Consider the following 26,646-nt stretch of genomic DNA (forward strand, 5'->3'; position numbering starts at 1 on the left):
TCTTGACTTTCGAGATAAAGTACAAAGATGGAAGAACTGCAAACCATTATAGATGGACACAGAGATAATTTTCTGTTTATATGGAAACGTAATTAAATAAAGAGCAGAGGCAGGCAGAAGAAGAGAAACAAAGACATGCATGAGAATAAGAAGAGGGGGGTGAGCACTAAATTAACCCAGAGGGGGGGGTTAGAGAGGTAGAGAGGTTGAAGACTGGAGGAGAGAGAAGGTAAAAACGAGTCAACATAGTGAACTTCAAACTGCGCTCCAGAAAGAGCGAGGACGCGGGTACGAGACAGCAAACAAGGACGACGACATGCGTCTCTGTCACCATCTCCTCCTCTCGCTCGTTGACGGAAAGACGTTCTCATCAGCCCCCTGAGGATTCCTGGTGTCTTTTGCATAATTTTTTTGTCCTTTAGCAGAGTTTTTAGCATATTCCTATATGCATAATAGTAGTAATACACACTCAGCAACATTTCCATGTGTTTTCCTGATATAGTATTTATCTATAGTAACATCCAATTTACAGATTCAACAAAAACACATTTATAGTTCAAGTTTTATCGTGTAGCTCTGTTATGGTTGACCGGATTGTGACCGGATAAAGTGGTGGACGACACAAACGCACGGCTGCAACACTCCCAGTAAAAATACAAGAGCCAGCACTGACCTGGAACTGGAACGAGTCACTGTTTGTCCCCCTCCCAAAATGCCGGTACCAGACGGTGCCGTCGTTGACATCCTGCTGGGTGAAGGAGGTCGTCCGAGTGAAGCCCTGGTCATCCGTCAGCGAGGGGCTCCATCCATCTGCAGGGCCGTCAGCTGGCATGGACACCAGCACCACCTCACCTGGATGGAGAACCTGAAGGTGATGAACTGCTTCTAATCGTTCAAATGCATAAGAGTCATAACAGAATTAGGGAACTCCACAACCTGTCTGACCAGACTAGGAGGCAACAGTGCTTTCATGTTCGCTATGATGTCCTTAAGAAGACTGGACTAGCTTCACTGTTTCTCTAACGCCTTCGTCACTGCAGATCCATCCGTCCAGCCTCCTCGCCTGCATCGCATTCATTAATCCCTCAATGCATCTATCCATAATTGGAATCACTTGCTGAGACAATTCAGAGTATTTTGCCTTCCACCAACTGCTTGTTCTGCATTCTTGCTTTTCTGCCCGTTTGATTTTAATCCACCAAGCCAGCCTTCCAAACCATGCATTCTCCTAATGCATGGTCTTTACCTGAGGGACTAACTTCCTAGGACTGATCCTGATCCTTACTCGTGTTGGAAGTGTTTCAGGAACGTACTGATATGCTCTAGTTGAACTGATGAAAACGACATTTCAAACATTCTCTGTGAAGACGACTTTTGAGTGAGCATTTAGGAGGCTGTACCATATTTAGGTTGTCCTTCTGAAGCACGGACGGTGTAGACAATGCCATCAGAGCTGACTCCCTTGTAGTCCGTCTGAAGGTATTTCTTATCTAATCGCACCATTCCTCCTTCCTTCACCCAGGTCATCGGCACAGACAGCATGCGAGGAGAGTCAGCAGCCTGAAAACAAAACACACACATATACATATTATTTACTAATAATACTACATCCTCATCGTTGAGAGGTGTCTTTGCTTTGCCAGCTGTAGCACTGCTGGTAATTACTGGATTGTTTTTCTACACTAGAGTTCTCAATTAATTCACCTGTCAGCGTACATGCCAAGTGCACAGCTTGTCATCTCCTAATTCCCTGATATTAAAAGAGTGGGTAATTCATTCCCTTTCATAACCACCACCTGTGTGTGTGATTTTCACCACGAGATTATAGTGTGCTGTTAAATCCAACTAACGTACAAAAAGTCACAGGATTTTTTATTTATTTTTTTGTCTGGAAAGAGTTCAAACAGATGTCTAGTATTCAGACCTAATATAAAAACCATAGGTGCAGCAGCATAATCAAGACTTATCTGCATTAGATCTACTTTCTAAAATGTTAAATTGGGCAATTGAGCATGACTCCAAATGAAACATTGCATGTTAAATCCCAGCTAGAGGCACGGAAATATGAAGAGCAATGAAAACAGTTTGTTTGTTCCTCGGGTGCAACCTAATGATAGTTCCATTTTGCGTTGCCGCAGTTTATGGAGCTTGTTTTTTATTACACATCTGTTATAACCTCCAGTTTGTGAATCCCAGGAGTCACGAAGCTCAGCCAATCAGCAACATCACAGAATACAGAGAGCAGCACCATAATGATAGTCAGAATCACTTTTGTGATATTGTGATATTGACAGAATGACTCATTGTTTTGCTGAGCTGCCTTTGAAGCAGCCAACGAGCAGGACCAGACAGCCTTACTGCCTGGTGGGTGACTCAGCAACGCAGGGACGATACCTGCTGCCGGAAGGTTTCAGACCAGACCTCTTACTCACCATGCCGCCCTGACGCCGAACTAAAAACAAGCGTGACCTGATTTTTGTGAATTTATAAACCCAAACTGATTTTTTTTAGACCCTCCAGTTTACATGTGGTCAGAGTCAGAAAAGTGTTTTGCAGACATTGTAAGTTCTGACAATTATAACTACGACTACTTATATAACAATTATGGAAATAAACTTGTATTCTTATTTTACCAAAACTATGAATTGACACATTGTTAGCTCAATGTGTGTGTGTGTGTATTATATATACACTGTATATACACACACACGTTGTTAAAATTCATTTTGACACCATATTGTAAATAGTTGCTCTTAAATATATATATAGGCCCTTAACTTAGTTACAAACCACCGGGGTGTCTTTAAATCGAATCAATTTGCAAGAACCATTAAATGTTAAATTGTCACATCACTTAAAGGGGATGTCTGCACTGCTTCGACACGAAACCAATTTACACTATAAATATCATTAATTATGCAAACTTGACAACACATCGGTACGTTAACATGATTAACAAAAGGTTCTACATTTAAAAGTCGAGGAGCTAACTATCCACCTGAGGGCTTCTGCACGGCATCCCTTTATGGTAAAATGTCCTCTTAAATTTGTCTATTTATCACAGACAATCAGTGTAACGGCGTAAACAGGGGTAGGTGGTAATACATAATAGTGTGCACAGGCGTGTGAGAATGCGTGTGTGTGTAGGTGAGGCTGCATTTGCAGATAACAACCAGCACATCTGCGGCTCCTCTCCCCGCCGCTCGGCTGATCCAAATCAAACCATTTCAGAGCAGCAGGAAAAGAACAGCAGACATGCAGCGGATAGCCCAGCAAGGGAAAACACATAAGTCAACATGACAGGCTTTTAACTCAGAGAACTACAACATCCAGGAGATTATTAATGTCCCCCGATGAACACCCAAGTCTCTGAAGGACACAAACAGCACATTCTACAAAACAAGGGCCAAACTTAAGGATCTTTTAGAGGAGAAGGAGAAGTTCTGGAGTGACTTAGATGAAGTGGTTCAGAGCATCCCTAGCAGTGAGAGAGCCGTGATTGGAGCAGACCTCAATGTGCATGTAGGTGGAGGAAATAGAGGAGATGAAGAACTGATGGGCAAGTTTGGTATTCAGGACAGGAACCTAGAAGGACAGATGGTGGTGGACTTTACCAAAAGGATGGAAATGGCAATAGTTGACACTTGTTTTCATAAAAGACTAGAACATAGGGTGATTTAAAAGAGTGGAGGGAGGAGCACACAGGTGGGCTACATCTAGTGTAGACAGAGCAGTTTAAAGGAGGTAGGAGAGAGTGTAGCCAGCCAGCATAGGCTGCTGGTGAAGACGATGAAGAGGACTAAGGCAGAACAGAGGATAAAGTGGTAGAGGCTTAAGAATGAAGATTGTTGTGTGGCTTTCATGAAGGAGGTGAGACAGGCTTTGAGTGGGGAAGAGACACTTCCTGAAGACTGGACTGCAACAGCTAAGGTGATCAGGGAGACAGGAAGGAGAGGACTAGGGTGTGTCTGGCAGCCATCCATAAAACATTGGTTAGCTGCCAGCTGTGATGGCCAGGCTGCTCTAAAGATAATGAGATTCACTCACATTCCCAAAATTCAACTGGAGATAGCGAGACAATATTTATTGTCAAACAATAACCGAAAGCCACAGAATGAATAATAAATCCTTACCTGCTAAAAAAAAAGAAGTGATTTTGTGTCTTAATCTTAAACAGGAGAGTATGTAACAAAAAAAAAAAAGAGTACCGGTATGTAACAAAAAAAAAAAGATAGGGAGCGAGCTGTATCCCAAACATATCAGAGCAATCTTAAAACTAAAAATAGACTTTGGGAAATAAGGAATCTCAAAATCTTTTTTTTTATGGTAGCAATGATGATGACGACTGGTAAAGGGCTAAACTTGAAGCACTCGGTCTCTTTCCTCTGTGTGAAATGCAACTACCCATCAGAAGCTGGACTCCTGATCAGAAAACCTATAATACCATTTCTGCCAGGGAGCAGCAAAAGCCTGAGGGTTTTCCAGAAGCTCGATGCATTCTCTCCGAGACAGTAATTGAAAGCCAAGGGTCCTGCTGCTATTCAGCTGTGCTCCAGCTCAGCTCAGGCTGAGCAGAAAGAATGTCCATCCATCAGAGGGTCATTAGTGGCCTGATTAGTCTCCTGCTTTAGAGCACAGTAATCCAACTTTCACAAAGGCTGTTGTCGACACAGCCTGGCATCGACAGCGCTGCTGCAGGCCGGATGGTGGGCCTGGAAATACAAAGACTTCCGTGTTCCGAGCACTAAGGATCCATTAGCTCAGGTTCATTAAAATCCAGGCGGAGCCAATAATCACCCGAGGTTTAGTCTTAAAGCTTTGAGGGTGCAGCCAGAGTTCATGAATACTTCATTGAAGGGTTCTTCAAGTAGATTTTTCATCACCTTTCATGATATATTTTCTTGTTCTTCTCACTGATTCTTTTTGCATAGCTATCTCCCCAATGCTTCCCCTCCACATTCATGATCTGCATGCTTCCAGCTAACTCTTCTGCTTTTTCACTAATGGCTTCCTGACCCCCAGATGCCAGCAGTGCTGCTACTGCATTAGTCACCCTGGCACACGGGCTAGTTGCTTAATGTGCCAAATTGAGCATTGTGAAGTTTGAACGTGGCTGTCCAACAATCCAGCTGGATAACTTGAGTAGATGTTTGTGTTCGGCACACACAGCTGCTGGATCGCAGCGAAGGAAAACCAAGACAATATCAAAAGAGGAATCTTTACAGTGCTGGCAGTGGAATTGTTGGGAGTTCCCTCTCGATGCTCTTGAAAAAGGTCCTTTTGAATGTAAGTAATCATTTGGATAAGGCACTTCTTGTTTAAACTATCCACATCCCTTTGTCCGTGTGTGGAAGACGGTATCACTGCCGGTACTCCTCTCCTTACATTCCCTTACTGAGCTCTATTCTTTGGTGATCTACCTGCATGGTTCACAAGTGAAGCAACCAGGTTGAAATGTGAACGCCGTGACTGCTGAGACAAATCCCCAGCACATAAATCAAGGGCATTCTTTCAGCTGTCCATCATGCTGTCCATCCTGCCCTGTCTAATGCATGAGGGAATGCAGCATCAGGACATTTTACAGTGAATGGATACTGTTGAGTGTGTGTGTGTGTGTGGGACAGACAGCATGTGTGGGATGCTATTGATTCACAGAAGGATAAAAGCAAAGGGGTTGAGCCTGAAGCACGTTGTCGGCATGCAGCCAGACAAACAGAGCTGCCCTCCAAACCTAAACGATGAGCGTGTGAGCAGAAAAACGTCATTGAAAAGTATAACATGGGACACCGGGGTGGGATGTGACTTGGTATCAATAAATGTTGATTTTTAAAGTTAAACCAAGCACATAGTTACTGCAATCTTGGAACAGCATTAAACGTTTGTGTCCAAGTCAGATATTCATTTTGCTCTTTTAATAAACGTTGGACTTGCATGAAGTCTGCATGAAGCGCAAGGAAAGCAATTATATCGAGGTATATTTGAATGCTATGTGATAGATATGATTTGATATTCATTAAAGCCATTCGTGTTTATGTTAACATAAGCTGCACACCTAACTGAGCTGGCAAAAAGCATCTATCCATCACCATAAACCAGATCAGAGATTGATAGTAGATTGATTTGTTCGTGCTTTTTACTTTATCTATATTATTAAATAGAAACACACCACAACCAATGATATGATCTAAGAGGGTGAAAATGTTCATCGATGATGACACAATAGACCTGAAACCTATTTAACTCGTAAACCGACTAACCTTAACCCAGAGAAGTGAAACCAATCTGTAAAATGGCACACAATCACACACATTTCGGCATTTATTTTTGTTTTATATGTGTTTGTCTCGACAGAACTGAGAGCAGGTCCCATTTTGTCTCCCTTTGAATCCATATGCTTGGCAACCGGGTGAGCTGCCATATCCGCGTCATGCCAAACACCCCCAGTCCTTCCCACAGCCATGGTGGCCAGATGATTATATCATAAAAACCTCACCTGAAGCAAGGAGAGGGAAGGGATAATGGCAGCCAGTCTGAAAGCGCAGCCTGTTCTTTGTGTAACAGTGTTTAAATATGTGCGGATCAGCCTTTGCCTCCAGCAAACTGCTTTCTGGGATAAAGTCAGCAGAGCAGACTGTGAGGAGACGTCAAGCAACGCCACGGTGTTGAATGCTGAACACGACGTGCTTAAAAGGAGTTTAGAGGAATAGACTGGATGTCAAAATGCATTTCACAGAGAAATAAATATTAGGTTGCAAACTAAAAACAAAATACATATTTTTAAGGTATTAGAGCTGTTACAGATGAATAATTAAAAAACAAATCTGTTGAGACAAAAACATCATGACCTTGTATGAAAATGTTTTGATATTACAAGTTTATATCTACATTTTATTATCTACTGAAGCCTAGACCTCTGGAGGAAGTGAATATACGGAATGATCCTCGAGCTAATTTGAATAGCTCACATATGCATTGGGCCTGGCATTTATCCCATTTTAAACCGATTACAAGCGAAACATATTTTCATATTTGGCTTTGATGCTTCCACACATTGTGTTTCCTCCTGCCAGAGGATAACAAGGATATGCTTCCAGGAAATAAACTCCAAAATCATTTCAAAAGCATGCTGCTGCTACCAGTAGATGATCTGCTTCTTTTTTGAGCTACTGAACATTTTTTTTATATATAATAGAGACTTTTAAAAATCACAATATTAATGCTGCAAAATTGTGTTACCATTGATTCTGCGACTGTTTCACAGGAGTGAATTTTGTCTGGATGGAATCTTTTTGGTTACTTTTGCTTTTTTAGGTTTCGTTTTCTTTGTTGACCAGGTAACTGACTCTAAAATGTTGGATCATGGAGGTGCAATAAACTGCCTCGACTCAGTTGTGTACTATAACCATCATCCAGTATTAATAAAGGACCAATGCAGGTCTTCTACTTCTGCAGAGGCATCTGGAATCAGTGAGCGAGGAGCAGAGCAACTTTATATTAAACACCAGGGAGCATTTAAAATGTGTTTTTTTTTCAATGCTGGTATAGTTAAACGTGTGTTGAGTGTAAGCCTCGGTTGTAACCAGCAGTTTTCAAAACACTGGTGGTTTCCTTTATAACAGACTTAACAAGAGGCTGTTTATTGTTAGTTAGACTTGTCTCACGAGACACCAAAACGCTCCTTCTCAAACACAAAATAAACGAATTTATCCCTGCATGTTAGACGCAGGATCCGCTCAGGGACATTAATCCTCCTGATTGTCCAACCTACCTTCTGATTAATGTTGACCTGGAGGAGAACATTCATGTAGCTGTGCCCATCATTGACCTGCAACACCATCCCATCCTCTGTTCTCCCGGAGCCGTCCTGAATGTACTGGATCTGCTCCCGTGACAGCTCCTCCAACTTGAATCGACTAAGTGCTCTGTCTCCGTGGAGATGGGTTAGTCGGCCGAAACGGGGCGGTTCAAGGACCATGACCAGGACATCAGCTGAGTTGTCGGGGTCATCAACCTGCAGGACCGATTTGGTGATGGTTGCTATGGCACCTCGACCCTCTACAGGTAACGGAGCAAGAGTCACAACCTTTGGAGGCTAGACAGGATTCAAAGATAAAGGAAAAGAGGGTTATAACATGATTTACTACGCGGACAAAAAGGCACACTATTCACACAGCGAGTTTTTATGGTACGCAAAGCTTCAGTGCAGAGAATACATTTCTGAATTTCTAAAGGCAGGCTGAACTATGGCAAGAAGACCCTGTAAACACAGCTGGAATGTCAGATGATTTTTTTTTCCTGAGAGTCAGGGCATTGGGGTTGTAGTGTCCAGTCACTGAGGGAGAAGAATAAGATGAAGGTTAAGCAGATACTCTCATTAAGCTGCAGTCAGGCATACTGGAGCTTCACCACAGTGGCAGAAAAGCTTAGACTCTTTAATAAAGTAATTTTAAGAGCAGCGGGAGGCCACCAGCTCTTCCTGTCTGTCCCCCTCGGTCTGTGTTCGGAAGGCTTTTTCTGAAAAGTGAGGTCCTTTAGATTAAACCCCCTCCCTCCTTCTGTTATATGTAGTCTTTAGCCTCATTTGGCTCGTTGTTGATCTCAGAATGTGCGTTTGATAATAATAATAATAATAATAATAATACATTTTTATTTATATAGCGCTTTTCTGAGAACTCAAAGTTGCTTGAGTCATCCATCTGCTTATCCACGCCTTCTTGTGGGTCGCTAGGTTGGTAACTTTTACGAAAATGCTTTCCGTTAACAGTCCCCACTGGCTATCAGCGCTGCATTGGTTTTCCTTTCTGCCCACCATAGTTCAACAAAATACTGACTCATACGTCCTACAGTTATGTTATATATATATCAAAAAGTTAAACAAGTGTTTATAAGTTTCAACATTTCTTTACATATCATGACAGGATTTTTCTTTTCTTTTTTAGCACTTCCCACGTGTCCCACATATTTTCCTCACTTCTGCGTTTACATCGTCTTTAGATATGAAAGCTAATTTTAGAACCAGTCACTGAAAGACTTCCTCAAGGATAGACGTGTATTTGCATTTCTGTGGGAACCTGTGTTTGAATACCTACCAGAAAAATCGTACAAAAAGACAAAAAAAGCAGCTAGAGGCCAAATGCACCCCCCCATAAAGGTGTAGCAGAGTGGCTTAGCAGCAATGGAACCGCAGGTAGAGATGGATGGGCTGTGCCTTAAGGGATGCCACTATTCCCTGTCCCTATAGCAAACCATTTGTTCGGCAAGGAGCTCGGGAGAATGCTAATTTGCTGCCTCGAATGGCTGGTGGCTGAGCTCCAGCAGCAGCAAAAGCAAAGGGATGTATAAAACAATCTGGGGCCACAGAGAAATATGACTTGTTGGTAGAAGAACACAGTACCTCTGTGAGTATTCCAGCCAAAGTGACCGCCGGGCTAACACTTTTATACGCAGAGAGAATATGTTTGGGGGGGGGGCATTTCAGGACTCATTTTTACACTAGAGGAATATTATACACAGGATAAAGTTGACTCGGCTCTCAGCCACACCTCCAAAGTCCTGTGGCATCATGTCTGCAAATCCCAGGAAGAAAAAAAAAGGTTTAGTATTTGTTGGTCGGCGCTGAGAGCGTGCTGCTTTTACGTCGTGCTAAGACACGCTATCTCGCTAAATGCAACCAGCATAATCTCTGCCCCGAGGCAGAAGGAAACAAACACAGGTGGGAGGGCTACCCTTTGATCGTCACCTTACGGGTGAGGGGGGGAGGTGAAGGTCACATATGGGAGACAGCTGTCATCACCTTTGGGGCCTAGGGAGTCTGCAACAATTTAAGGAAATGGAAACAACAACAACAAGAAAAACTGCCTTTGTGCTACCCCATTCATTGCTTTCTGTTGTGTTTTGTTCTTTCGGGTGTGTTCATACTAAATGGAATTCAGAGGTATGACGAAAAGAGTGGAAGCATTTCCACCAAGTAAATGGACTGCACTTATATAGTGCCTTTTCCACCTTTGCGGTGCTCAAAGCGCTTTACAATTAAGCCTCACATTCACCCATTCACACACACATTCACACTCCAGTGGGCGACTGCTGCCATGCAAGGTGCTGCCAGACCCACTGGGAGCAATTTGGGCTTCAGTGTCTTTCCCAAGGACACTTCGACATGCGGACAGTCAGAGCTGGGATTCGATTTACTGATCACTGGACGACCCACTCTACCAACTGAGTAACAGCCGCCCATTTTGTCAAATCCATTTAATTCCCTGGTCTGCTTGTAAGCCTCTTGGTTTGTGGCAAGGCCTTTTATCTGCAGCTATCCGCACCTGATTTTGTATAAAGCTGTCTCAACACGATGGAAAACATTGGATGTGTTGCTTCTAATTGAAACAAATTGAAATTAGAACCATCATGGTTTTACATGCCATGCTTTATTCTGTACATTTTATTCTTAATTTTTGACGCCACTCTGAGTTTCATCAGGAATAAAATCCTTGCTTCAGTCCTGATTGACGGTGCAGAACATTGCAGACAAACATCTTCGTGCTTAATTCAGATTATGTCACCAGACAGAAACTTTAAGCCTCCATAGACTCAGCGAGGCCCAGTGTGTTTTGTCTGAGACCACCTTTGAAGACATGACACTTGCATGAAGTTATTTTAATTTTATTTTTTCAGAAGAAGCAGACACTCCTGTCAGAAGTGGGAAAGGGTATCTGCAGCTGAGATCTTTCATTCCTAAAGCTATTATATTTGGAGCCACTCAGCAGCTGGGGCTCCGACAGAGATTTCAATAGGCAATTTCCTTTTTGCATCTTTTACTTATGCTGCAAGGGTTGCATAAGCACACATTTTCTTTTTCTGAATGCAACCCTGCTTAACAGCTTTTACATTTTGGCCCAATACACAATGTGGTTTGCCAGTGCCGGTTCTATCTTTACTGCATGTGCATTCACATTTATCCAGAGATAGCTAGAATGAATTTTAACTGCAGTTTCAATGCAATGAATGGTTTCTTTTCAAGCCACTCCAAGAACCTTCACATTTTACAAATTACAAACAAAGGAAACATCATTTTCAAAAACAAAGTTCAGCAAAGGTCATCGGTATCTTTGAAAAATGTAAAGTAGCAAGCTGACAGATCTTCCATGAGATTTCTCAGTCATGTTTTTCCAAGGATACCGATATTTGGCTGAGGAGCTAACAGAAGGGATTCATTGTTTCAGTGAAGGCTTTTTACCTCCGGCAAGGTGGCGGTTATGTAATCGCTGGAGCGTTGTTTGTTTTTTTGTTTGTTTGTCTGTCTGACTGTTAGCAACATAACTCAAAACGTTAAGGAAGGACCCTTCAGGAAATGTTTGGAATGTTACCAGGAACAGATGGTTACATTTTGGTGATGATCCAGAAGAAATCCTGGATTCTGTATCACTACAAAAGTTTCATCAACTTTGCAGTCAATGAGCTTCTAAATTTGTTCCTCAATATCTCGGTTGATTACTGACCAATATTTATACAATTTGACAAAGTCGTGTAAGGTGAGGACCTCTATCTCACCACTGAATTACATCCGGATCGGATCTGGATTGTTGTCACCATCTGGATTTTTCCATTTACTTATAATGGAGGCTTAAAAAAAAAAAAGCCTATCTTGTAAAATATGCATTCAATTCAGGAGACACCTCACCGCCCAGGTGGGCAATACTGTGTGTGTGTGTGCGAGACTGCCATCCAAAAGACAGTTACCAAGGCTGAGTTATGTGCATAAATTACTGTTCTTGTGTTTTCAACTTCTTCTTCTCATATTGCCTGATAAATATGAGCTAATCAAGTGATGGTATAATTAAGTAGATGCCACAAAATGGATCCAAAAGCTGTAGCTCCTCTGAATAATTTTCAAGCACTATCTCGCTCACAACGCTAATTTACTTGTGGAAGACTGACATTCAAGATAAACATCAAACATTGCATTGCGTTGAAGTTTTGCAGTGCTGAGTTGCCTGAGTTGCTAAATGTTAGTCTACTACTATTACTACAAATAATAACAATGCTAATAATAGCTCTTATTGGTCTATATTACTGTTGTAATTATATTATTATTATTATTAATAGCACAGTACCTGTTCCAAATATTGTTCAACATGGGAACACCAGTCATGTTGTATCCCACATCCAGCAGCAAATATGCCCTCATATTAGAAAGCTGCATTTCACTGTCTCTAACATGAAAACACATCCGCACAGCAGAACTCCAGTCAGAAACACAGATGACAAAAACCCCACACAAAATGTATACACTCAAAAACACAACTACTGCATTTATAAAATAAATGAGATGAGAGGAAGTATGTGAAGGTAGTACCATTAGTGGTATTATGGACCATGTGAAGAGCAAGTTACAGTTAATCCAGATATATCAGTTGTTTTAATGTTAACATCAGATCCGCAGGAAAACTAAGGAGGCATTTATGCTCCATTTATAAAACAGATCCATTCGTATGAAACACTGTAGCAGTGAAACTTCAAAGTGTCCTCCACAGCAACTACGGCAACAGCAGACAAGGATGCGTTAACGTGGCTGGTAAACCAAGGGAGCAAATAACGAAATCAACCTGGCTTGACTTGAGTTCAACTTTTTCTCATTTAAAGTTTGCAGCCCTTCCGTGTCAGGAAAAGATTTGTCACATGCACATGCGCATTTTCTGTGTACTGTATTGAGATAATCTATAATTCTAATTAGTCATCATTATTTACATCTATTTAATACCACTCGGGCAGGCTGCTTTTTTGGGAGTCTGCACTTGGCAACAGATACGGATGATTTTATTTTTCCCGATAAACTAATGAATAATTTTCCACTCGGGGAATTGCATCATTACTTAGTCCCCTTAGACATGTTTTCAGCTCTGCTCTTCTTCATGCTGCAGTCATTTTTTTGACCCCTTACATAGTCTCTATATTCCACCCTCATTCTACCGCTTTCGTTCATTTAAATACGCATACAGACAAACACACACACACACACACAAATGCACAGTAGAGTAACACAGCTGTCAGAATCATCCATCAAAAATCCCCTCATTGCTCATTATCTTGCATATTTGTGACAAAATCAGCAGTCAACTTAATGTCAGTAATGGTCTTCTGTCAGTCTGACATTAGGAAAATAAAGCCCCGTTGCTCCTCAGTGGGGACAGAGCCTCAGGACAGGGAGGAATACAGATCAGCTTGGATGAAGCAGCAAAAAATAATAATAAATGGTAACACTCTAAAAAATGAGTCGAGTCAGATTTACTAGATTAACAATGGTGGTGTGCTGCTTGTTCTCATATTAAGGTTATCTCTCCACCCATCTACATTCTCCACATATACAGATTAATCTCTTGACTGGCGATGTGGATGACTTTGCCAGGCATGCACGCACCATCTACATAATTGATTGTCTTATTTGTTGCCTCCAATCGGTGTGTAAAGCGCATTGGCAGCCTATAATGTATCTCTTTACACACCTTCAATGTAGCTCTGCATGGAAAACAGATCAAGTGAGATTATGGAGATTATTTGATGGTAGAAAAAAAGTTAATGCTGAATTGTAGCTTTTGTTGTTTAGGTAATAAAAAGTGAGATGTGCTGTTAGTCAAGCAGCCTTCCACCGACTGCGTTTCCATCTCTCAGATATTGATCCGTATCAATACAAGACAATAAAGTCATACAAGCAGCAGGCTACTTATAAATGTTGCTTCACAAAAAAAAAAATACCGGTACTATGGCAACACGATAATCTGCCACTTCACATTATGCTAACTTGTGAAATAAATGGGTGCTCACTACTCTTCTCCGTAATGGTTTTGAATTGGCCTTCTTTGCTATAAAACAGCAGTCCCCATTGAGATCCCCGAGTCCAGCTCATTTCCAACAGGAGACACATCTATTAATGTCACAGACTTTACAAAGCAATGCTGTAAGTGTCAAAGGCACTTATGTTACCTGCATTGATACAGCTTGGACCTGAATGGTTTCAGGTTGAGAAAACAGCTGAGGGTCAGCAACACGCAAGGTGAACCCACCAGACCTAAAGAAAGAGAGAAAAGAGAGAGTTGAAAAGATAACAAAATATATTTTCAAACCACTTAAAAGCAATTCATGTAAGACCCAGCCTTGACTTGAACAGGTTGTCATTTGTTCTCTCTCTTTCCTTTGCAAACTCTAAATGAGCAGGACCTGGAAACAGCCTTTATTCCACCCATGAGGTTTGGTCCTGTGAGGCTTAGCTGGTGTGAATGCATTCACACGAAACAGGCACCCTGCTCACAGTCCCTCGTCATCGCCGCTATCTCTTCTCCCCACATCATCAGAGATTTGTCACATGACCCACCACTGCGTGGGGTTTTCACTCCCTGGGGTACTGTACTGGAATACAGTATTCCAGTATTCCCTTCCAGTAATCCCTTCCAGTATTCCGTATTTCCACCATGGCCTCGTGAACATCTTGAATGCTTACTCGCTGGCTGTGATGCCTTACTCTATCCCTCTCTATAATTCATCCTTCACATTATACATTCTCATAGCTATTATCAAACTCTGTTAATTAAAATATCTAAATGTGACAACTGTCGCTGCCTTTCAGCATTTGTGGTGTTTTAATAATAACACACAATTTATGGATGGATGGACGGACGGATGGATGGATAAACGGATTAAAGATGGAATTTCTTTATGTAGCTTTGAGTGTGTAATGTGAGAAATAATATTCTGTTTCTGTTAGTGTTTTGAGACTTGATATGTCATAAATACATTTGTTGAATAATGAAATTACTCACATTACGGTTTCAGGATAATACATTTCACCATCACCTTTGTCTTCACTGGAGAATTGGACATAGCCCATTGTTTTCCTCTATTGGGCACATTAATGCTTCAGGAAATCGTGAGCGCATTTGTTTGGTGCTCTCTGTCTGCACCCATTAATGCCTACTCTACATAATTTGAAAAAATATGACCATAACATGCAGATTTGAATTAATCCAATGGCTCAAAACTGGGCAGAGCACCACAATTTGCTCATTCACTGGCACACCGCCAGTCGAGCGCAGACGAGCTGAATCAGGATTGACTATTGTCTTAAATAAATCGATTTCCAATTGGATGAACAGCCAGTAGGCTCAAACCCAAATTTATTTTCAGAAAAAAAGGCGATTACATCTGTGCTGAGTGATGATGTTATACAGACCACGTCTGCAGGAATATGTTTGTTCTGAGGCACTGGCATGTCATGTTTATCAAAACGTTTAAAATTGGACATACCCTTTCATTTATGCTTTGTTATATTCAACCAGCTGTAATCCCAATAACACTGAATAAAAAAATCAAAGACGATTAGTGATTATCAGCTCTGAAACCATCATCTTATACTGGATGACCGTTCCTTTAGTTATCTTTTTACACTCAACTGTTGGTAGGAGATATCTGTTCCATCTCTAGTAATGGAAACGGTGGATAAGGTCAGGCAACAAAACACACGTGAATTTATTCAACAGTCACCGCTATAGTGTAAAGTACCAGCAAACAGTTTACAGAGGTTCATGGTAACTCCTTGATAAAAAATGAATCTCTGCACAGCTTTAAGTGAGTCGGGCCAGAAGCTTTGCTTTTTGTGTGCATTCATGCAGGTTCTGTGGGGGGCATTGCCGTAATGAGCAGCACAATGAAGATTGGTGAAGTTAAGTTCAATGCAGGTCTTTTCAAAAGCAAAATGCGAAAGGGTGGATTTTGGATGTCGTGAGCTGGATGAAAGAAGCAAGAGCAAAACTGTCAACAATTCAATCTATTAAAATGGAATGATAAAAAAAATGCATTTAAAAAAAATTGGAAAGGAACAATAGATTATGTGTACAAAATGGGCCCAATTTATTGATGACACTACAGTGGTTATAAAGTCTATGTGGTAATCTTAGGTATCAATGGGATGATGTAAAATGTTGCCACTGTATGAATGATAACAGAATGACTATTCAACAACAATAATCTTCTCGTGAGAAAAAGGTTCTGCCTCCAAAGCGACATTGTTTATCTTCATCAAAGGTGATTTGTGCTGGCTTATTTCCCATTTTATGCCCTCCACCTCAGACGCTATAGAAATTAGTCTTTCTTGACTCTTATTGATTGTTCTAAGAAACTGAACACAATACCCGACATGCGACATTGAAGTTTTATAAAGCAATCTTTCTGTCGCTGCAGGAGAATGTCTGGGTGTGTCACCAGGCTGCCCACATAACAGCACTACCAACCCAGATCTACTGACCTGGCTTTGTCTTTTTGGTGTCTGAACCGGACACGGCCAGCTCTCAGCTCCTCCCAGGTAAAGGTATCGTCCCTGCTCAGTTCTTGTGCTGACTTCCTTCCATTCTCTCCTTCCTCCCCTCTCACCACAACCAACCATCCATTACTTGGGCCATGGACAAGTTGGAAGACAAGCTGTTTGGACGGGCTGTCAGGGTCCTTCACCTGCAGCAAGCTGGGGGACAGTGGGGCAAAACCGCCAAGGGGAACGAGCAGGGAACCGTTTACCTGTAGGACAGGTTGGTGGATGTTCACTGAGTGAGAGAGAGAGAATAAGGTTTGCATGTTATTGTTGTTGCATATTTCTGTGTGTGTGTAGGCGACTGAAATCATAATTAGCATGAGTGATCTTGACATGGCATTTTAGGAGCCACCATTAATTGGATCTAACTTTGCTTCAGGAACTTTTTAAAGATCAGCTCTTTTTAGAGGCCACATAGTAACCACATTACACCTCTTGTGTTAATGGGCATTCTAAAATATTAAACCTTTGGCAATGTAATTATATACTAAAATGAGTTCATAATTAAAAAAAAATTGTTTCCAAACTTTTCGCCCTGCATGGCTGCAAAAATGTATTTCCTCTCCAGACATTTGTTACACTTGATCAATCTATAGATTAGTGGAAGCCGAGATGCTGACAAATGTCACCCATAGGGACAGTTGATGAAATGTGTTCTATTAGAATTGAACTTGGTGGTAATTCGATCTGCTCCTGCAGGCCTCAGGCCTCTCTGCCTACAGGTTGGCAGCCGCTGTTCGAACATGAAAGTACAAGACTCCACTAATGACCAGAATCCGCAGAGAAAGCTCTTTTCAAAGTTCAGGAGCGCTAATTAGTACAATAAAAAAAATACAATTCTTCTTGTGGGGTACTTAATGGTGTAGTTTGTAATTCCAACTGAACTTACGAGACAGCAGAACCTTACTTTAAACAAACTTGTTGAAAGCGGAGCCAAAAAAAAACGAACTATCAATGGCCTTCGGTACAGCAATTTATCTCATGTAGGCCTTTCATAAATTCCCTTAAATGCTGACCAGCAAGGGATTGCATTTTAATTCTGTTTTTGGCCATTAGGTTAAAAGTTTGCTCATCATGGGCACTACATGAATGGCAGCATTAGGTCATTTTATTCTGGATAAAATGTTGGCAAAGACATCATATTTGTTGCTGTTAAATGAATTAGACAAGGACCTGTAGCATTGGTTGAACATTACATTCCACAAGCTGGCTCAGTGCCACAGCATCACGTTAATAATTGTTTTACGTTAGCTTGACTGCCGCATGCCTTGGTGTGCTGTTTCCTAGCAACACACCATGTGGACCAACTATGTGGATTTTTTTTTTCTTCTGACATCTTAAGGTCATTTGTATTATTTATGTGGCATTCTTGATTTAATTTGCATATAATTAGAATATATTCGCTGTGGTGCTTTAACTTGGATGCGTCAGATCGTAAGGTACACGGTAAATTTGTGTAACATTTCATGCAACTTAAAATACCTGTACAACAATTTCCTCTCCATGTCTTTCTGTCTTTCACTTTATCTTAAAAAGAACATGTCTTTTTCTCTAAACATGGTTACTGCATGTGACCTGTCACTGATGCAGACCTCAATCAATTCAAAATCAAAGATGTTCTATCAATCCTGAAGGATATTGGGCCGTAACACAGTTAACTAATACTTTCAAAATAAATAGCTTACTGGTTACCTGGTTCACTGGACGAGACGCCCAACAGAGCTTTGATGGGTATTAAAAAGAAAATTAAGCTAAATAATGCAAAATAATGATCTGTAATGATGTGATTAATTTGACCTGAGGTCTTTCAAGCAGGTGTGGCTACAGGTGGGTTGACTGACCGTCGTGAGAAACCCCACTAAATGTGTTAATTCCTTGAGAGAAGAACAGAAATTACAGCTCTGGTTTTTTTTTCACAGTAATCTTATTTTAAAACTGACAGACATCCCTTTATTACCATGGCAAGTCCTTGTCTTCTGGTTGGCGTAATACCCATGTCCACAGCTAGGTGTGCAGTATCCTTCCATCAGGTATGTTTGGTCATGACAAGCACTGCAGTTTCCAATCTCATCACACAGCACACAGTCTGATGAGCAAGCTAGAGAAGAAATGTTTAAAGTTTATAAACTTGTAATTTATTTTTATGTACTTCAAACTTGCCATCCAGCATTTGAGGTCATTTATTCAGTATCTAAGAAGTGAAGTGACTGAATTACAATCATTGGTGGTAAGAATGAGACACACCTAAGTGTCATCTGCATATGAAAGGAAACTGACATTGTGCCTAAAAATGATAAGTGGTCCAGCAAGGACAGACCCATGGGGTCCTCCACACATCATCTACATAGAAGATGAGTTATCTATGACTACACTTAAATATTGGTCTCGGTCATATAATCAAAACCACTTTAAAGCTTAACCTAGCTACCCACCTAATTCTTGAGATAATTAAATAAAGATACTCCACAATTTCAAAAGCAGTGCTTCAACTGAGCAGGATTAGAATTAGATTTTCTGTCATCAGCAGCAACAAGCAGATAATTCATGGTGTAGGAAGAGCAGTTGTACTGTGTACTGTCAAAAAGTATATTTCTTTTTTTTAATGTACTTGATCAGCCACAGATTCTTCTAATCTTACACAATGTTTCTATAACATATAGGGAATGGTGTACGTGCATTTTGACTGCCTTTTACTAGCTATTAGCACATAATCTCTTGGCAAACTAAGAAGCAGTGATGGCTGTGTTTTGGTTTAACATAAACTATATCAACCACAATGCCATCTGCCATTTCCATTACCTTGCACAGATGACCTTTTATAAGAAACAATGGCCTGGACTCCTTAAATAGGTTTAAATATGAAGGATTAGTTCAAGATCAACAATGTTTTAGGCTTACATTTGCAAACTTGAGAGGACTTGTCCAGGAAGTAGTTTCTGCCGCATTTGAGCACACAGTGACCCTGCAGAGTGGCGTACGGAGGCTGACATTGCTGACATTGTCCAGGACCCCAACACTTCATACAGTCATCATCACAGCCTGACAGAGAGACAAATACAATGGGAGTATTAAACCCTACAACCCCAGACATTGTAATTATATTCTTATTATTTTTATTCTTATTACCTCCACCAAGGTAGGGGTTATGTAATCGCCGGCGTTGGTTTGTTTGTCTGTTAGCAATATAACTCAAAAGGTTACGGATGGCTCTTGATGAAACAGATGATTACATTTTGGTGACGATCCAGAAGAGATCCTGGATTCTGGATCAGTTTGAAATTTTCTATAGCATTGCAGTCAATCGAGCGTAAAAATGTGTTCCTTAATATCTCGGTTGATTGTTGACCGATGTTCATGGAATATGACACAGTCATGTCGGGTGGGGACCTCTATCATACTGCCAAATTTCATCGGGATAAGATCCAGAGTGAGGTCAGATTAAATTTTTTATGTATTTTTATTTTAACATTGAAAACGCGATTTACAGATAGGAATGAGCTGCTTTGCGGCGATCTGCGCTCTCTGAGTGCTTTTCTAGTTGTTAATGTTATTATTAACATAAAAGTGCAATTTACTGTTAAATAACTACTTTAAGAATATCTGTGATGTTTTTAAGGGCTATTATGGATCCCTAACTGTTTAAATAAGATGAACAGAGTATAAGCATGTAGCAAGTGGTAATTTAGGTACAAAAAAGAAAGTCCAACAAGCACATATTCCTAAACCTAATTCAGATGTGCTTCAGCTTATCTGCAATTCATTTTACTGACTGAGGCATTTGTCTCCATCCTGGTAGAATCCAGGAGAGCACCCCTGGGTGCACACTCCGTCTTGCAGCACGTATCCCTCCATGCACAGCAGACAGTCTGTCCGTCGAGGGCCATTACAGGCATTACAGCTCCAGTCGCACTCTAGAAGTAGGACAGAGGGCAGCCGCGTTGGAGGAAGAGGTGTGTATCAGAGATGTGTGTGCGTGTAGACATTGAAATCAAAAGTGGGGAGATTGTGCAGTCAAGTGAAAGCAAGACAGAAAGAGAAAGAGACACATTAATAATAATAATATATAATAATTATTATTTGTTGTGTACATCCTTTGCGTTTGTGCTGTGATGCATTAATATTAACACAAAAATAAAATTACCGGTAAACTAAGTTTGTGTGAGCATTAATCAGCAGGACACGTTTTAAGAAAGAGATGGGTTCTCAGCTTTAGTTTTAAATTCATGCTGTGCAATATTATTCACCATCATCAATTGTTGCTTGTTACTTTACTCCGTGGTAACTAACATTTACTGAATAACAAATTAATCTTTGTCCATACTGTTAGGAAATAGGAATTTACACAACAAATGTCATCCGTAAATATTACACAGAAATCGTACTAAAGTACAACAAGCACGTTCAACCAGCCGGAGGTGATCGCATGGAAAAAAATCAGATGATTGGATTAGAATTTGCCGCTTTTGAAATAAACATACTATTTGCTATATTGCTACCATTCAAAATGTAAAAGGTGTAATATATAGCATTCAAATATCAACAAAGGACTTAACCTGCTTGGGTTGGTTCTATTGCTAATAGTGGCACTACTCCTACTCCCTATTGAATTCCTACCATGACACCCCTTTTCTGTGGCAGTAGTTTGTGGTAACTCTGGTTATACTGTACTCAACTTGTTAGGTGGCCGGTACTGACGCACTGCACCTTTAAAAGGATGCAACGCTCAGTCTCCCTCTGGTGAATATAATTTTGTCTTGAAGCCTGAAAGCACACTTAACCATCTTTAAAGTCATTTCTCTTACATGACAAGGTAGACAAAAAAAAAAGTGAGAAATAAGAGCGGGGGCTTGCAGAGGCAGTCAAATGGTAAATTAAGGTTTTGTAGTGTAGATTATTCAGTACAGACATGTTTTATAAGCACTTCACTGAGGGAACTGTGAAAACAAACTGAGAGCTCCCAGAGGTTCCTCAAAAGCCTTTCACTTTCAGATAGTAGCTTGCAGTGCTGCTTTCTAACAGTCTCGGTTCATCCGAGGTTCACAGCTGGATCACCCAGACGGTGGCTGCAGCAAGCTGGGGGCATAAGCATAGTGTCACAGGCTGCGCGGTGAAAACCACCTGCAGAAATGCAAGGGATGCCTAGCTGCCTCGCAGGAAGTCCCATTCTAACCACTGGCAGTTTTCTTAGCTGCTAATCAAACTGCAAACAGGTAGCAGTGGCTTCAGGGGCCAGTTCCTCTGGACCACTGAGAGCTGGGACATATGAGTAGGACAGTTAAAGGTGTCGTTGGTGGGTAGCAGGCAATCTGACACCATTTCATACACAGATGGGTTGTTCCCATTCTCAACCCAAATCCGACACAGAGGATGGAGAGATAAAAACAAATAGTTTTTTCACGTTATTTATAGGTTGCTATAATCGAGATCGATTCAGTGCAGAATAATGTGATTTTGGCTGGTTAGTGGGGAATTAAATATATGAACAGAGTTATTATTGTATCTGCACGATTATCTGGAACTTTACAACAGGAAATGTTATTTAGCATGGATGTGAATCCAATGAGGTCCATTGATCAACTGCCCTCCACACTGGAAGACATAATATTAAAAAGCACACAACATATTTAGGATTTGCATATATGGTTCAACAGTTTATGACTTGATCAATGGACCCCATAAACTGAACGTAGCTCACTACATTACATGCAATTTGGATGGAGAGTAATTTATGGATATGCATTAATCCTTATTATAATCCAGAGTTTCCCTTCAGCCTCCCTGCACTGCTGCCGTACCTCTGCAGGCCCGGGTCGTGGTGTTGAGGTAGTACTGATGGGCACAGCTGTCGTATTGACATTCCCCAAACAGCAGAACCCTGGTCGGGTCACGGCAAGATGTGCAAACCCCGGCCAGGTCACACGTCAGGCACTGGCTGTCACACGCTGCCAAAAACAAAGAGGTCGACATGGAAGTCTCGTTTGACATGATGCAGTGAAAGGCATCGGCATCAGGATCTGATACCATCATTCAAGACTGAAATAATATCAGATGGTAAAAATAAGGATGAAATATTTTATGTGGTCTTATCGCTATAGCTTTTATTGATTCAACAAGTTTACGGTTATTTGGTTGGTGAAATTGATAACATATCTCAAAAAATACTCAAGATATGTACGGCATATTTAGTAGAAAGCAGTTGACTGACAAAATATGAAAAGGCAACAGTTAACTGCAATTCCAAAATGCAATAAAAAATAACTCTAGTATGACATTGTTCATTTCTGATTAAGGGTGAATACTGAAGTGCTTTTTAAGTCAGTTGTGTTGTTGCCAGAGTTGAATGAATAAAATGTAGAATTCTTTTCAGTGCGACTTAAAGACAGGCCCTTAAAAATATGCAGTACAGTGAGTTGCTGCATCCTGTGCAGGCAGGTCATTTACAAACGCTGTGAACGCACATAAAGATGTAGATGCTGGTAAAGGATATTAGTAAACCACATTGGTGAAACATTATCAATGTCAATGACAGAGGATCTCAATAAAAATGTAACGGTTTTCATCACATCAAATTATACTGTCTGGCGCTTTTATTATTTTAACTTCCTCCTGTGAGGTAACAGCTTTCCATCATGCATCATGTGACACCAGCTGTCACTCGAGTGCATGCGGTCACATATCTGTTTCGGGACAGATGCAGCCGCGGTACTTACGTTTACAGATCCCGTGACCGTCGTCATAGTAACCAATGGAGCATTTTGGCGCACAAAGACCAGACAGCAAAAGAACGCTGTTGGGAGGGCAGGATGTGCAGGAGAGAGGCCCCGCCCCACTGCAAGCCTCACATGATGGATGGCATCCTGCAAAAGAAATAAAAATATAAAAAGACAATTAAAAAGATTAAAATGGAGAATGTGCTACAAAGACTGAATACTACTGACCCACTCCCGTATATTAGACTGAAGAATATAATGCTCAGAAAAGAATCACACAACCAGGGAATGAACTGACTGACTAAAAGTTCAGTGGGCAGGACAGTAAAGGCTCTTACTGATGCAGGCGCCATGCCAGCCATAGTGTCCCTGGGGACAGTGGGAGACACAGTGGTCGCCCAGAAGCCACTTCCTCGGCGCTTCACACCACAGACAAACACTTCCAATGCCCGTCTGGAGGTCGGCTGTGCAGCGTTGACAGTCTGAACTGCATTCTGCAAGAAGGATGCAAACAAGAGGGATATTGCTGGACACAGATAATATCCAGTCAGCATCTCTTTCATATTACTGCTGCCGTCCTTTGGGTGTGTTCCCAACATGATCATCTTGGAGAAGCGCTCAGTTATTAATCAGGCGCCGTTTTATTTCCCTGCGTTATTTATTTGGAGGGAAGATCTTATGTGGTGTTCCACTCAAGAAAACAGGAAAATAACTGGTATCTCAATGCAAAAAGCGAGTTGAAGCCATTTCCTTCCTTTAAATGTCCTCATTTTTCAGCTTTCAAACATAAATCTTCCTCAGTCATTGAAAAGCTCCACACACTGTCCCTCATCCCCCACCCGGACACTCGTATATATTCACAGACATTATCACAGCATGGTCACCCAAACGGAGCCCAGGAACACCTCCTGGTGTTTCTATCCGATGGCATCTGGTCCGGATGGCACCGAGGCAGACGCCACAAACTTATCTGCCTGTGCTGAGATAACAATCTAGAGCGTAACAGCAGAACAACAGGGCTCTGCAGGTGAAGAGCTGTATGTCAGCCAGGTGAGCATTGCAGATAAGAAGTGGATCGTGTAGGAATATTACAAAGAAAAGAAACGTTAAGACCATAAATGTAATCGGGGATTAATATAAATAAGGAAAAAGTCAGGAAGGATTACAAGTTAATCAGAAAGTTTGAAATGTGATCTCCTCTCCAGGTTTTGTCGGCTAACAACCGGCTACTTTAAAGATTGTATGAGTTTCATCATTGTTATTCATCATTGTTACAGTGGTATCACTCTTTAGAAATAAAAGGAAGATGAGAAAGGAGACAATTTTCAAATAGTTATTCAGTGTGAAGGAGCCATGAATGAATTGGTTATTTTGGGGTTTATATTTTATATATTTCTTTTGGTTCTTGTAATCGTATTTATTCTAACAATTACGGTAATTAGGTCACAGGGATATGGACATTTTACATTGCTTTTAGCATTTAATGCGTTTTCTGGTGATCAAATGACTTCAATGTGGAGATCAGGGATTGTTGACTGTGGAGATCAGTGACAAATATAAAACTAAAACTGTATTTATTTGGGTCCTAAGATCCATTCTTTACCCTTCTGGATTCTGGATGACCACATTCTGCTGTGGGTCAAACATTTTTTTTCCCCCTGCATTTCTTAAAATATATAAAGCAGAAATATTCTTCAATGTGTCATCTATGAAAGGTTAGGCTTCAATGTCTATGATTTTGTGTCTTCCCTGTGATGGTGTGCATTTAAAAAGGGAATACTGTAATGCCTGCCTTCTCTCCGTCGGCACGGATCCTGAGTGCAGCGGCAGCTCAGAAAATAATAGAAGAATAAAAGTCTTTATCTGAAGTTACAGCCATGAGAGAAGACAGAGTGCTGCAGTGGTCCTCTGATACTGACTTCACCCTGTCAAGACATGTCAAGCAACGAAAAAATAGATGCAGCAATGACGTCCTGCTTTTGTCTTCATGCTGAGAGCTGAAGCGCCATGGTTGGGTAACCAGAGACATAAAACACTCCCGTCTTGGATGTCTAGGATTAAGAGCGCTTTGGATATTGGTTGAAAGACTCTGCACACAATAACCTGAACTTTTGTGGGTGTATTTAAAAGCATTTGACATTTTTAAAGGAGCTGGAGAGAAACTATTTTCACGTGACATCTGTAAGATTAGTGTTAGAAAATAAGCTCACATTAATCGCAGTATTAAAGTATTCAACAGCAGTGTGTCATTAGTTTTGGGCTGTTATCAGCTCTGTGCTCGAGTCTTCACCTTCTATTTATAGCCAGACTTCATCATCATTTTTATAAATTGTGCGAATATCTTCGATATATTGTCAACCGCTTTAAACTGGAAGCAAGAGCTTCGTGAGTTCAAATGTTTTCTATTACTACGCCTCGACTCAGTGTCACACGAAAATGCTGTCACCTTTTACTGAAGCATTCTGCCTCTAAATGTCTGATGAATACACAAAAGAGCAAAAAAAAAGAAAATAACTTGCAAAATGTCAGTGTGAGTATGTTCTCAAGGTGTTATCAACCCAGTTTCCCAATAAGATAATTCATTTCTCACTTATTCAGGTAAATTGATTCACAAAGATCATAACTCAAAGCAGAATAACATTTTTCTTTCTTTTAAACTCCTACTTGTCTTGTTGGCTATTTCTCTCTTCATCAGAAAGACATGTTCCTGTCTCCATTTCACAGTTACAGGACTGGCTTGTTTTGATGACGAAGCCTTTCTCTTGTTCAATGCACATCAAATTTAAGCTTTAGGTGTTCTTAAATAATGGCTCCAACCATATTAAGATGTATCATCATCTCTTGCAGGTCTGACGGTCAAACTGAGGTTTTCCAGAAGCTCTTCTACTTGTACTTTCAGAGCTCTGACTGCAGAAACCGCTGACTCAGAAGTCAATTCTCTTTGCGTCAAACAGCAGAGGAAAGGAAAGGGAAAGAAAGAAGGTGAGGGGTTTATTCCAATGGGAATTACGAGCTGCATTCAACCTGGAGGGAGGCTTTGTTTAGCAAAGACAGACCTGCTAATGGCTCTGCAGCTGGAATGATCTGACCGTTTTCTCTGGAGAGCAGTGACAATCCACACATTTAGGGTTTTTTTTGTACACTTGGAAATTTTGCTTCACTCTCTAGGGACCATGAGAATTAAGAGAAAATTGTACACATTTAGAAACTAATTCAGGAACTATAATCATAAATAGAAAAGCACTCAGAGAGCGCAGACCTCCGCCAAGCAGTTCATTCCCCTCATAATTAGATTTACACCGTCCACATGGTGATCTGGATCATCATAAAAGGTTCTAAATAGTTCTTGGTATCTTACACCAACCATGAAAATTAAAAGTTAACAGATTTTTGACTCCATAAATGGAGGTTTCAATGTTAAAATGTAATATTTTATATTTTTATTTATATTTATATTTATATAATATTTGCTAAGGTCATTCTGGATCCAATCCAGGTGACTGCAATGTTAACAAAAATTTCGAACTGATCCATAATTCAAAGTCTCTTCTGGATCCTCACCAAAATTCAATCACCTGTTTCTGGAAA

The 26,646-nt window shown here is 40.8% G+C and overlaps 1 protein-coding gene across 1 annotated transcript in view; it reads right to left on the reverse strand.

Moving 5' to 3' along the window:
- Positions 1-673: 673 nt before the first annotated feature.
- LOC137916190 (extracellular matrix organizing protein FRAS1-like) overlaps positions 674-26,646 on the reverse strand; it is a gene marked incomplete at both ends in the record, with an annotated part of 63,570 nt that continues 37,597 nt past the window's right edge. Inside the window, 11 exons of the mRNA XM_068759269.1 lie at positions 674-852; positions 1,401-1,560; positions 7,769-8,092; positions 13,975-14,059; positions 16,289-16,580; positions 18,306-18,446; positions 19,247-19,387; positions 20,119-20,259; positions 22,144-22,290; positions 23,059-23,205; positions 23,397-23,552. Of these exons, the coding sequence (XP_068615370.1) occupies positions 674-852; positions 1,401-1,560; positions 7,769-8,092; positions 13,975-14,059; positions 16,289-16,580; positions 18,306-18,446; positions 19,247-19,387; positions 20,119-20,259; positions 22,144-22,290; positions 23,059-23,205; positions 23,397-23,552 (1,913 nt within the window). The remainder of the gene's footprint in view (positions 853-1,400; positions 1,561-7,768; positions 8,093-13,974; positions 14,060-16,288; positions 16,581-18,305; positions 18,447-19,246; positions 19,388-20,118; positions 20,260-22,143; positions 22,291-23,058; positions 23,206-23,396; positions 23,553-26,646) is intronic.

This window comes from Brachionichthys hirsutus, unplaced genomic scaffold (assembly GCF_040956055.1).
Source record: "Brachionichthys hirsutus isolate HB-005 unplaced genomic scaffold, CSIRO-AGI_Bhir_v1 contig_1332, whole genome shotgun sequence".
Lineage (NCBI taxonomy): Eukaryota > Metazoa > Chordata > Actinopteri > Lophiiformes > Brachionichthyidae > Brachionichthys > Brachionichthys hirsutus.